Source organism: Neolamprologus brichardi, chromosome 13 (genome assembly GCF_056152115.1).
Source record: "Neolamprologus brichardi isolate AB-2024 chromosome 13, ASM5615211v1, whole genome shotgun sequence".
Taxonomy (NCBI): domain Eukaryota; kingdom Metazoa; phylum Chordata; class Actinopteri; order Cichliformes; family Cichlidae; genus Neolamprologus; species Neolamprologus brichardi.
The window spans coordinates 18,790,575-18,804,062 of NC_142116.1; the positions used below are offsets into that span (position 1 = coordinate 18,790,575).

Consider the following 13,488-nt stretch of genomic DNA (forward strand, 5'->3'; position numbering starts at 1 on the left):
TTTGTTCTGTCTGTCTCTCGCCGTGAAATTTTAACTTATTATGTGTTATCCACTCACCAGTAACTAGTACTGGGTCAGACTTAGTCTTCAGAAATAGTCTTCAGAAATACCTCAATTCTTTGTGGCCTAGATTCAACAAAGTGATGGAAACTTTCCTCAGACATTTTGGCTCTATAACCACGACATGACTCTCCCCTCCTACCACACCCAAATGTGCGCTATTGGATTGAGATCTGACTACAGTGAACTCTTTGTCATGTTCAAAAGAAACAGACATAATTTAGGCTTTGTGACGTGTTTGAAGTAGCCATAAGAAGATTGATGCGCTTTCATTATAAGGGGATAGAAATGGGGAACGAATATACTCAGGTAGGCTATGTGCTTAGAAAATATCCCCCACCTTATGTTGTTTAGGACTAATTCTGGGCGTACCATCTGAATGTCGCAGCAGATATTGAGACTCATTATACCAGGCAATATTTTCTGAACTTTAGTTGTCTAGATTTGGTGAACCCGTGTGAATTAGAGCCTCAGTTTCCTGCTCTTAGCTGACAGGAGGGGTTGGGGTGTGGTCTTCTGCTGCTGTTGTAGCCCATCTGCTTCAAGGTTTGATGTGTTGTGCATTCAGAGATACTTTACCTCATACCTTGTTTGCAGCAAGGGGTTGTTAGAGTTGCTGTTGCCTTTCTATCAACTATAAACCCTAGAGATGGCTGGGCAGGAAAATCCTAGTAGATGAGCTGTTTCTGAAATACTCAGACCAGCAAATCTGTCACCAACAACCAACCGTGCCACATTAAAAGTCACTGAAATCACCTTTCTTCCTTATTGTGATGTTCGGTCATCTTGACCTGCATGGCAAATTGCATTGAGCTGTTGCCATGTGACTGGTGAACAAGCAGTGGAACCGTGAGTGTATTTCATAATGCAATCTTTGATCCATAGCAAAACAGCTCTGTGCTTTTTCTTCTTCTTACATTTTCAACATCTGAAGACCAGTGCCAAGAAAAACACAAGTGGTGAAACTGGTAGCTGTTAATGTAAAATCATCTCTGAGTTGGAGGAAAGTGTTGAACTTTGTATTACCAAAGTGCCTCTGCCAGTCTCAGTCAAACTTCCAGGGGAGCTGAGAGTATATTTAGAATTTCACATGAGCAAATCAGAATGAAGGGAGGACAGTTTTGCACGGGACGTTTCCCACAGTAAATTTCTTTATGTGAATTTTTCCTACAATACATGAAGAAAATATAGCGCCAAGAACCCAGTTATGTCTGTGCCTGTATCAACTCTTAATAACCCATCAGTTTAATGTGTCCTTGACCTTGCATTTACAATAAATACTCTGTGTTTCCTCAAGCTAATGACATTAGAAAACTACATTTCACGTGAATAAATAAGATAAACAGATAAGAATAGACCTTAATTCGCTGGTCTTATTTTCTGTATGATAGTGTTTGCTGTATTTTACCCCAATGAGCCATCTTTTGATTCAGATGTTTAGCACGCAATTGCAAACAGATGTAGCCCCCCAAGCGAAGACAGCAGCAGCTACAGAAGTGGTCAGAAGTTTACATACGCTCATCATGGGAATGTTGTAATTTCGGATTTTTAATGGTTTCTTTGAACTGTTCTTTTCCAGGGTGGAATGATAGATCTTTAATGACTTTAGAAAATGAGAATTAAAATGCATTATTTTAGGTTGGCCATAATCCACACAGGGTCAAATATATACATAGACCCGCACAGAAGTGTGGTTAAAATGTCCCATACTAAGTTGGATCTCAACCAACTTAGTATGGCTTTTGGTAGCAATCAACAAGCTTCTGGCATGATTTTGGTTGCATATTTGACCACTCCTTTTGGCAGAATCCCTAAGTTTTATTTAAACTTTTTGGTTTCCTGGCACGGGCCCAACTTTGAAGTTAGTTCATAGTCAAAAGAATTTTCAATAGGATTTTAGGGCTTTGGGAGTCCACTCCTGAAGCTTAATTTTAGCCTGCTTTCTCCACTCCAAAACCAGTTTTGATGTGTGTTTGGGATAATTGCCCTGCTGGAACACTCAACTGTGTCCCAGTTTTAGTTATGTGGCTTTTGATTTGAGGTGAATTTGGAGGCACTCCTCTTTCTTTATTATTTCATCCACTTCACCAGTGCCAGCAAAACAGTCCCGGAGCATGATGCTACTACTGCCATGCTTGACATCTGGCACATTGTTCTTAGGTTTGATAGCCTCACTCCAAACATGCCTCATCATTGTGGCCAAACAGCATAATCTTTGTCTCATCTCACCATAAAACGGTCCTCCAGCAAACATTTGGTTTGTCCATGTGGGCAGCTGCAAATTTCAGTTGCGCTTGAATCTGTCTATTTTGGAGCAGGGGTTTCTTTCTTGAAACACCCTCTCAGACCACAGTTATGTAAAACTTGCTTCATTTTGGACAGTGACTGGTGCCATTCTACACGTTTGTATTTCATGGCGCGCTTGAACTTTCCTAACCAATTTCCTCTCTCTTCTCTAAGGGTAACAGTTTCTTCCAGACCATGACAAAGTTGTGACACATCTGCATAACTTTTACTTATGCAGGATTATTTGAACTGATGATTTTGGAATCTGCAGTTGTTTAGAAATGTCTCTGAAAGAGCTTCCTGACTTCTGGAAAAATAAAAGTTCAAAGAAATCATCAAAAACCCCAAATTACCATGACATTCATGCCCATGACAAGTGCACATAAATTTCTGACCACAACTGGAAGTACCATTTGTTAAATTCATTTGATTTACATATACAGCTAGCATTTTCTGCTCAAAGACCTGTGACGATATTCACAGGAATTTCCATAAACAATCTGGGAATAGTGAACATTCTGAAATGAACCACCACTAAGCTGGAAATCCTGCTATCACTTTAAAGGTTTTATTTTAGAGTACTGCTGTTAAAGTCGTTTAACTGGTGTCATGTGTTATGCAAACTGATGTCTTTGGATACAAAACTGTTTTTGGACTTGTTTACTGCAACAAGATAAAATTACACAAGTCTTCCTTTAAGCAACAACACCTAACATCCAAGTGTGATCTGTGTAGCTGAGAATGGCATTAGTGTACACAGCTTGTGATGCAATAGGCCATTCTGATGCTGATTATACTGCACAGGAAGAGGGATTTTAGCAGCTGCAGTAGGTCTATTGTGCTTTACTGCACGAATCAAAGCTGTAAAACACAGCCACGTCTTCATGTCACACGCCTGAACTGATGGGCGAGGCACAGCATTATCAGCTCAAGGCTAGTGCTTTCATAAGGTGTGACAGCACCTCAGGCCACTATGACATAAAGCTACAGATTAAACTCGAAGAAAGGACAAATCTGACACCATTTGTTGTGAGTCACTACTCATTTCTTTTTGTTTTGGTTGCAAGAAGCCAGGCTCTTTTTTGTGGTTTTGAGCAATAGTTCTCCAGGTTTCCAAATGTCCAAAGTTTCTCTTCGGACATTGGCTTCTTTTTCACTCATTTTCAGTCCAGTTCCAATTATCTGCAGCAGATGGACAGTTTCTCATGTCCTTAAAAATAAGACAGAAATTCAATAATTTACAGTTTACAGTTTCTCAAAAGAAAAAAATAATATGGTTGTTGTGTCAAGTTACACAACAGCAGTTCTTGTGTAACACTGTAATTGTGAAAGTCAGTGGTGAACGGACCTTAATATTAATGAACCAGTGTGCGATGGTCTTAACACATAACTGAACAAAAGGCAGAAACATCCAAAGATGAGCTTCAAGAAGCCTGGAGAACTATTCCTGAAGAGTGCTTAAAGAAATTAGAAGAAAGCTTGCATAAGAGAGTTCAGGCCGTGTTTAAGAATAAAGGCAGTAATGCCGAATATTGACTTTCCTGCTTGCTGGAATTGTACAAACTCTGTTTTTGCCTTTTATACTGTGTTTCCACAAATGTTGGAAAATGATTCAGTACAGTGCTGCACACAGTCCTAATTTTTTAGTTAAATATACAGAAATGAGGAGTTCTCTAAGGCTTTTTACTTTGTGTGAGAGATTTCTGTTTTATGCACTTGACCAGGGTTTCATATCTTATCTTTTGATTAAGAGTTAATCAGAAAACAACCTATGTCTATGCTGTGAAATGTTCTGAGAATTTCCTCCAGGTTAAGGTTAGATTTTGAGAGTTTAACTACATGTTTTATATTGTGTAAATGGAAAATGGGTTTACATTATGATGAATCACTACTGGACTGTGGGCACGTTTGTTTGCATTGGAAAACGTTCAGAGGCCTGACCTGCAAATGTGTGAACTTTAAAAGACCTGTGATGCATACAGAGCTCATGTGTTAATGTGCTTCAAGTGGCTCAAATTTAGTAATTTTTTAAGTGATTTTTTCTCAAAGGTCAAGAGGTTTACTCATCTTTTGTTTTGATTTTTAGTTACCATTTCCTGTATAAAATTATTCATACTGATTTATTAATTTAACCATTGCCTACACATGTAGGTCACTTTTCCCAAAAATAAAGTTGATGGAGCTGTGCAGAGATACCATCTTTCATAACATCAGCTAATATGAGGCTTGAGCTTTGAGTTTGTATCCAAACTTATTGATACACTTCTTTCTCATATATGTCTAAATTGAGGCGTTCAGCATCAGCCTCCCTATTAATATTTTTAATTCTGTTATTGAAGATATTGATTCACTGTTTATTTATTTACATTAAACCAGCACCTGAGGACATCAGGATCAGCAGGTAAGAAATTTTAGCTTGCGTCCTGCTGGCGTGTTACCACCAGGTGTCTCTGTGGTTTACCCTTTTCTCATTCTTTATCAGCATACGCCGAATGAAAGGTCAGGACAAGCGCTAAGGATGATGGTCGTGGGCAAACAGGAGACACATGGAGTTTGAGCTTTGTCCTCTCAGACCATGCAAATCGCACCAACTTCAATTACTTTGTCACACAGCCGTAGATGGAAAGACAATGAATGTCAACAAAAAGTTACTGGAACTTTTGTTTTTACTGCCAACATATAAACAGACGGACTATATTTATGGAACCGTGCGGCACATCGGTTCACTTACTGATTTATTTACAAAAAAAGAAAGCCACACGTGTAGATTAGATGTAATTTAGCTGGTCAATCTCACTCATTACCTGAAGAATATAAACTGACTACGAGTTTCTACATTACGTCCAGTGTAGTGCAGTCTGGATTGTGGCCAAATTTGAGCAGAAAAAAAAAGGCCCTGATCTTCGTCATAACATTCATTCACTACTTTTTTTTTTTTTTTTAAGTACAAACAACAACAAAGGCCACTTTTTTGTGCAAAATTTTTATTTTCTCTCACCTCCTAAATGTCATCTGTGCATTACAGTGCAATCATAGAGGTAGTCCACTTGCCTTTTGGTTGAATTAAATTTGTTTCTATAGCAAATGTTGGTCTTGGCTGTTCTCAAATATACTCTGATTTTAATCTGCATTTCATCTTAGCACTCCTTCGTTTAACCTGCTTACTAAGTCTCCAGCCTTTCGCAGCATAGCGTTAGTGTAAAACTATTCTGTCTGCGCTTGCTTTGAAGCAGGTCTGCACTTGTAAATGGCAGTCTGGCAGGACTGTGTTGGCACAAGTTTTCCTGACGGCAGTTTGCAGATTAGTAGCTCTGCAATAAAAAGAGGCCGTTTCCAGAATCCACTAGTTGTTGTTTAGAGAAACCTCCTTATTCCCATAGTTTGAGGCTCTTTTTATCTCAGTCTGGCCAATCATCCAGCGAACTCCCAGTGAAGCTGTGGGAAGAAAAGAAAAGAAAAAAATCACCACAGGATTCAGAGAAGCTACAGCATTGTTTGAGTGAGTCACAAAGAAGTGCTGACAGGTTTTGAAATGGGACATTTTTATTTCCACAGTAAATTTGACTTTGAATGTGGTGCATATGCTCTTTAATTATCAAGCGTTTTTATTATGACAATTTAGTGACGTGGCTGAATAGTCACTTTGAAATGAGAAGCAAGGTGTTACAACTGTTAACATTTAGCTGCACATTAACTGGTTTTTTTAAATAACTGATAACACCTAAGCCATCTCCTCCAAGTCTGTATCAAGGCCTCTTATTTATTGTGGAAACTGCAACATGCCCGTGCTGTTAGAGTGATTAATTCCATTTAACAGTGAAACCGGTGAAATAATAATAATAATAAAAAGAATCAGGTGGATGACTTGATATCTAACTTTGATATTTTAAGCACATGCCTGAATGCTGTTATGGACATGCTCCCAATACTGATAAATTAATAACATAAAAGAGGGAGACTTACATTGGAGGTGTCAAATCTGCTGCTTTATGTAACATTTGGACAAAAAGGAGCTGGTTAAAGTGAGGGATGGGCCGTATTAGGCCATATTAGGGTGGCTTGACCTTGCCTGTGAATGGATGACACAAACCTGCAGAGCAGACAGCCACGGAAGCTACGATGGTAAATACTGATCCAGAGCTGATCAGCTGAGTGAGCAGCAGGCCTAGAGGGTACAGGAGCAGGCAGGACCAGAATAGCCAGTTGATCAAGGACCATGGTCGACGAGGAGGACTCATTATGGGGCCCGGGAAGCGCCCAGTCTTTGCGTAGTGCTCTTGAAAGCTATCCTGTTAACAAATTAATGCAATGGCAGCTCAATACCAAAACCCACAACAGGGAAGCACGGCTAAAGTTGGTTCTTTTAAAGCCACGTGGCTGCCGTGTGTCTAAAAAAAACAGTAAGAGCTAAAATGGAACCAAATGTGTACAAAGTTTAACATTCCCAAGTTCAGATTCAAGAGTTCAGTTATAAAGTGCATGGATTGAAAAGTAATTAAAAGGTGGCATGGCCGTCAGCCAAAAACACAGATAAGCTCACCACACCTTCAAAACTGTGTATAATAATAGGTCAATTTGTTAAATGACATTGACTCTATCTCCATAAAAAGGTCCGCGAGCCAAACTGTTCCTACCCTCAAAGTTAATTTTTTACCACTAATGCCATTTGTGGTGAGCAATAAATGTTTCCTCACATTAATCTTTCACTCAAGTGCAAAAGCTTCCAGCTTTTTAATATTGTTTGTGTTCTCTGCTGGAGCTGCTTTCTTTAAATTACACCAAAATCTTTATGTTTTCATGTGGAATTCAAATCCGAGATGATTCCAGATCCAGGTTTTGGCTCTCTGGGCATATCTGCAAGATCAGTGGCTGGATCAAAAATTTCAAAGACACTGTTTACCAGTTCCTGCAGCACCAAAAATACCCCTACAAGAGGATGGAGCCACCCATTTATTTATAGTACTACTATTCAGTGTGAAACAGTGCATCAGCCTTCAGGGGGAAAAAAAAAGAAGAGGCACTTATTTTAGGCTACATATTTAATCAGTATGGCTTCTATTTCAGTAATAAGAAACTGGGTGATTTAGTACCTCTACCTAATGCGTCTCTTTTGGAAATCATGCATCCATCAGAATATTTAAGACTCTCACCTTCTCCTGGTAAAGTTTGTGGAGCCACTCAGCACACTCCTTCTCATCTTCTGGGATCAACTCTAGAGGAATTCTCCTGCATGTCACAGAGATGAAGGTTACACCAGCACACAGGAAATGAAAAGCAACAAGTGTGTCAAACATCAGTTCCTACCTCACATATAAATCTGCGTGATATTTTTTCCCGTTAAGAAGCCCCAGCAAAGTCGGCATTTCATTGTTTCTGAAGTTCAGTGTGGAATCGTAAACAGCCGCAGCTGCACAACATGGAACATGCGGCGGTTAGTCAGCGCCACTTTTCATTTGATTTGCAAATCCACCCCCTCGCCCCATAAAACTGATCGGGTGGCCACATTTAAATACATAGACAAAGAGACACTCACCCGTCCCTCTGAGGCTCTGAACTGTTACCCAGAATCCTTTGGTTCTGGGCAAAAGATGATACTTTAGTTTGGGCAACCCTTTGCTTTCAGCCACCTGCATGCTGACCTGGTGCTTCTCTGGTGTGAAGCGTGTCCCTTCGCAATAAAGCAAGAACTTTTGACAAAAAAGAAAAAAAAAAAGTTGGGTGTTATATAATTATATTATAATTATGGCCACAAAAATATCACTCTCACTTCTCTTGATTCTAAAATTACCACAGACTGAAACCCACCCAGAAGTTTTCTGGGTAATCCCGCAGTTTCTCAAGACTCTCATTCACCGTCCTTCGATCTTCCTCCCATTTTCTTTTGCAGAAAACTATCTCCAAGAAGTACCACATCCAGCCGATGATCGGCACATAAGCCAGCTGTTTTTTGGCTAACACTTTTGAGCTCTGGAAGTTGAGAACACATTGAAAGAACTGGAGCGAAGCATTGAATTGAAGGGTGGGTGAAGTTTTCTGGGTTACTTTCACTTACCCCAAGAACTCCAAATCTCTCACAGAAGGTCCAACCACACAGGAAGTCTATCTCGAAAGCGTGGTTGAGAACCACAATGGCATTTTCTTCTCCATACAGTGGATAACTCTTTGGGTCAGTGTAGAGTGTGCACTCTGTCCCAGACCACCACTCCAAGATAGCAACCATCTCTAAGGACAAAGACGCAAACAGGTACATGTGAGTAAAGGGCGCCTGGATTGCTTTTGTGAAACGATGCCATGCAGTACAGAGTTCTGGGAACTCGTGCAGCAGAGGGTTATCACAACATCACACCAACACCACCACTGAAACCACTGAAAATAAAAGTTTCTTCTTCCCAGAAGCAGAAGAAGAAACTTTTCTGCTTCTGGGAAACAGCCAGGTTGTAATGGTACAGCTAAGGTTATACATACGGCTGGAGATGCAGTAGGCCAGTCTGATGTTGATTCTGCGGGCCAGCTGCTTACTGACCAGCCACACAGGTAAAGTACAAAGCTGCAACAGGTTGATAATAAGGCCGCTGACCAGGAAGACATAGCAGATGATCAGGTGGCACAAGAACTGGGATTTTAGCAGCTGAAGAAGCCCCATGTTCTGTAAAAGTTCATAAGACACATTTAATTACATCAGGTAACAACAATAAATTAAAATCATCTCTTTTTTTTGTTGGCTTCTGATTGCTTGTGTCTCAAAGATAGAGAAACTATGTACAGTACTGTACTGTCCTAAAGTCTGGAACCAACCTCATTTTTTTATACTTTGCAAGTAGCCCGACCTTTTTATATTTTAAAAAGAAGCTTTGAGCAACAATTCACCAGGCTTTTCAGTCCTTGTACATGACCACTTTAAAATAAGCGTTCTTCCGTTTTTTTGCTTGTCAAGCCACTAAAAAAAGGATCCAACTCTAGAACCAGTGCCGTGTCTCTCTGATTCTAGCAGCCTGTTGCAAACACACATAATGTGTCCCCATTTCTTTTGTTGAAACTATGAAACATGTCAAAGATAACACCGTTTGACAGGGATAAAAACAGTATCTTTGCACCATCAAGGAGGGGAAAAAAGAATCAACAAACAAATGAGGAAACTGGACGAGTGTAGGACAAAAGAAGTAATGACAGGACTAAAAAAACCAAATAGCAAACAGTGACAGCACTCGAAAATTGTGTCCTTGAGAAATATTAAAAAAAAAAAAAAACAAAAGATAAATGACCAGACACAGGACCTGAGAGATGCATGTGGGCCTTCCTCAACTGACAACGATTTGAACCAAAATTTTCAAATCTGGATTCATCATGCCATCGGGCCATATTTCTTTCAGTCCAATCCACATTATAGTCCTTTTCTCCCTGTTTCCTTAAGAATGAAAGCCACCCTTTAACTGAGATCTTTTCATGAGGCTTCAGTGATCAGTAGACAGATGTACAACCGGGAGTATCAACAGCTATCTGCGAAACATGGCAGAGGCTCTGTCATGGTCTGGGGCTGCATTTCCGACAGTGGTGTAGGAATGACTTGAATTATAAAGACAAAAAAGTGGCATCAGACTTTGATCCACAACAAAGTACCATCTGGGAAGTTTCTAAATGACAGCAGCTTCGATCAAGAGACTGATCTCCCCAGAGGCTGGACCTCGACACTGAAGCAGCGTGAGATCATCCTGACTGAAAATGTAACAAAAGGCAGCCAACATCCAAAAAAAGAGAGCTTTGGATGCCCTTCAAGAACTCTGAAGAACTATTCCTGAAGACTGCTTAATAAAATACAAGAAATCTTTCATAAAAGCGTTCACGCTGTGTTGAAGAGTAAAGATGATCATACCAATTATCAACTTGTGTTTTTGTCTCATATACTGTCTTTCCATACATAAGACACATGATTCGGTATATTAGCCTATTTCCCAACTCTTTCTTTCTAATAGTTCCTGTTTTAAAACGTTTGAAAAACAATAATAAAGAATAATATGTACATTCTCCACCTTTGAGGCACAAGCAACCAGGATATAAAATACAAAGAAGCAAAATATGTTATATACTATTATTAATTTGTTCCACACAAAGCCAGGCTGTGATCAAAACTGTTTTCAGAGTTTTTAAAACATGGATCGAGTCTGACATAAAGGATTTCTTTGAACGTTTTTACTCCCCTCCCCTCTGAATAGTGTCTTTGAGATGCATTCCAGAGCCAAACAGCCAATCAGAGGGCAAGTGTTTGCTCCTAACAACACATGACCTTTTCAGGAACAGGGAAAACCGTATCACCAACTATTCATAGTCAATCCCACAACGGCCATCTCTGTGTTTACTGAGTTTTCCTTACGCAAACTGTTAGGTTAACGGCTGTTTCAGACCACAGAGAAACACTCTAAGACTGGAAAATGACCAAACTGCTTAAACACAAAACCCACACACCTGCAAACACGTGACACTTACCTTGATTCTGTATTAGCGCCCAATGTTCCTGCCTCAGACACCTTTCTACCTTTCCAAACAGTGTAAATGAACAAATTTAAAAGACAACCAAACACCACTATCCCACTACGCGTCCATGGCACCTCTAGTTCGCGATGTCACTCGTCCTTCAGCTGTTAGTGCGCAGGCCTAGAACTATGCACCAACCCGACCATCTGATGAAACTTCCCTCAGCATGAGGAACCACACCCATCCGCCGGCCAAACCTGGATCGCGGGATGAAGACATGTGTGAACCTGCGCCACCTTCTAGAAACAGCCTCGCGCGAAGATCGTCTATTCTTTGTTGGCCCAATAAAAACACAGGATTTTCTCTACATAATGAAGTGGAACATATGACTAATACAACGACACATATGACGTAGTAATAATAGACTTTTTCTTCTCATATAGTTATTATGTCTGACATAATCTTTAAAAAACAAAATGTTTTTAACAGAAAGTTATACTATATCCCAACATTTCCTGGTGCGGTTACACTCTTTTTTGTTGTTGGTCTCACAAACTCGGGCTGAGTGAGACCTCTTCTTTTCCCTTCCAGCTCCGATGCCAAATTTGGTCACAGGTAAAGCGGGAAGCGCGTGGGAGGCACGGGCGGCGCAACGCCTTCGTCATACACGTAATAAATTCTTCTAAAACCCAAGAAACGTCGTAAGTCGCTTCCTTGTTTCGATTTGGGTGGGTAAGAGTAGTAACGACGGCGAGGCGTCCTCGTGTCTTTTAATGTAGCATTTAGCAGCACACAGAGTGGGCGTCCCTTGAATGTAATTGGCTGAAATCACTTTCGTTGCCACTAGCTAATGGAGTGCATGCGGCCAGCTCCCCCTGCTGGTAATGCAGTGTATGTACGTAGAAGAAAAAAGTTTACTTAAAGGAGCAATCGATCTTAAAATAAATGCAGTGAATAAATATCTGGACTCATTAACTGTCAAATTTAAGGGATTTTATTAGTTTTAGAAATTATTTATATCATTTAATTACAGGTCACAAAGGTAAAATATATCACATTTTTATGAACAAAACAGAACAACTGTTTAAAATGTATGTCAACACTGATGAAAACATAATAAATACATTTTAATGACTTTAATTAAATATTATATTTTAGTAAATTTATTATCGTAAAAGTAGCACATGTGGTTCTGGGTTTGCATCCAACTTTAACAGTTATTAAACTATATTGCAATTTATCTCCTTCTTTAACTATTATATCTGCAAAGTTAGACTTTGTCAGTGTCTGTTTTATCCAGTAAGATAAAGTTATCTCACTTTATTTTTCTGTTGCAAAATGAGACTGTCAGGCATACCAACATTGTACCTAAAACCTGCCATAAATTTTCCTATCATACGAAGTAAGTCTGCTATCAATCTGATATACATAGGCAGTTTAAGCACAGGTTGGCTGCGACGGATTGGAGACCTGTCCATGGTGAACCTTGCCCTGTCACCCGTGGCAGCAGGGCTCCAGCCCCCTTAAAAAACTAAATTTGAGCAGAAGAAAAAAGTTTAACATCTTGTCCACAACTGCCTCAACTCCACCACTCCACCCAACCACTACTTCTGCTCTGTCTCAGCTCTGCTCCTCTGCCTGAAACCCATTTGATTCAGCTAATATACTTTAGATTTAACTCTTTCACCCTGCTTGTATTAGTTCTCCAAACTCTGGACTCTCTGCTCAGTTCAGCTACAGTTCCCCCGTTGCTGTGCACAGCACAGAAATTTTTAGATTAAACTCAAAGCACTATTTGAGAGTAAAGTCAAAATGTAGCAATTAAAGTTGTCGTTTTAAGTGAAACAACTGCCTCCAACAACTGCCACAGCTCCTGCACCCTCTACAAAATCCTTTGTGTAGATGAGTTAGTGAACAGTTTGATCAACTATCTTATTGTATCTTGTGATACAGTGTACATCCTCCTTAAATGGGTGTAACCATCAGTATCCTTGCATCTGTTGATTAGCTGGAATGTGGAAAACGCAAAAAGAATACGTCATACACGTACATACGTAATACCACTTGCTGACACCAGAGGGTAGTAAAGATTCACTAAACACGACTCCATTAGAAAAGAAAAGTGTCTCAGGATAGATAGTCCTGTCATTCCCTATGCTATAAATACCAAATCTGTTTTCTATTTAATCTGCAAAAGTGTGATATGCCATCCTTAATGGACCCATCAAGCCAACAAACATACATTTCTTTTTTCTATTTTTTTCTTTTGTAACCCAAAGCTTCGGTAAGAAGACTGATGGTGTTTTATTACAGTCCGACCTAGTGGGTTGATGAGGTGTTTCTGGCTCTCATTTTAAGGTCCTATAATGCATCAGATCCACATGGCATGTCAAATGCTAAACACAAGCCGAGCAAAGGGGCTGTAGGGAAGTCTAGGATACGCAGGCCACTTTGTAACCACAGAAATTATGAGGCAAAGCATCTCAGAATCTTAGTCTGCACTACTACATATTTAAAATACTCATAAGCAACAATTATTGAGATTTTTTCCCACTTTCTTGAAATGCTTTTCTCAGATTTCACCACAAGCAGCACATTGGACTAATTTCCAGTCATTTTGTGTTTCCATAAAAATCCTTCTTCCATATGTGTGTGTTAAACTCGGGTTTAAGC

The 13,488-nt window shown here is 39.7% G+C and overlaps 1 protein-coding gene across 2 annotated transcripts; it reads right to left on the reverse strand.

Moving 5' to 3' along the window:
- Positions 1-5,321: 5,321 nt before the first annotated feature.
- agpat4 (1-acylglycerol-3-phosphate O-acyltransferase 4 (lysophosphatidic acid acyltransferase, delta)) lies at positions 5,322-11,589 on the reverse strand. 2 transcript variants are annotated; one of them, XM_006800779.3, is made up of 9 exons: positions 10,828-11,586; positions 8,812-8,992; positions 8,399-8,568; positions 8,152-8,313; positions 7,880-8,033; positions 7,651-7,753; positions 7,497-7,572; positions 6,437-6,635; positions 5,322-5,781 (listed from the first exon to the last, which is right to left on the reverse strand). In XM_006800779.3, exons 2-9 carry the CDS (start codon positions 8,987-8,989, stop codon positions 5,690-5,692), a joined length of 1,134 nt encoding a protein of 377 aa, XP_006800842.1. In that variant the 5' UTR covers positions 8,990-8,992; positions 10,828-11,586; the 3' UTR covers positions 5,322-5,689. The 2 variants fall into 2 exon arrangements, 1 of the variants encoding a protein (XP_006800842.1); XR_004843946.2 differs by having other exon boundaries at positions 5,693-5,781; positions 6,310-6,635; positions 10,828-11,589.
- Between the last annotated feature and the right edge of the window lie 1,899 nt (positions 11,590-13,488).

Bases quoted from the DNA above. Each gene is read 5' to 3' on its own strand.
- agpat4 (XM_006800779.3), bottom strand. From the start codon at position 8,989: ATGGGGCTTCTTCAGCTGCTAAAATCCCAGTTCTTGTGCCACCTGATC. The intron at 8,314-8,398 runs GTAAGTGAAAGT...CTCAACTTCCAG, and splicing joins AGAGATTTGGAGTTCTTGGG to AGCTCAAAAGTGTTAGCCAA. The intron at 6,636-7,496 runs GTGAGAGTCTTA...ATTTGTTAACAG, and splicing joins ACAAACTTTACCAGGAGAAG to GATAGCTTTCAAGAGCACTA.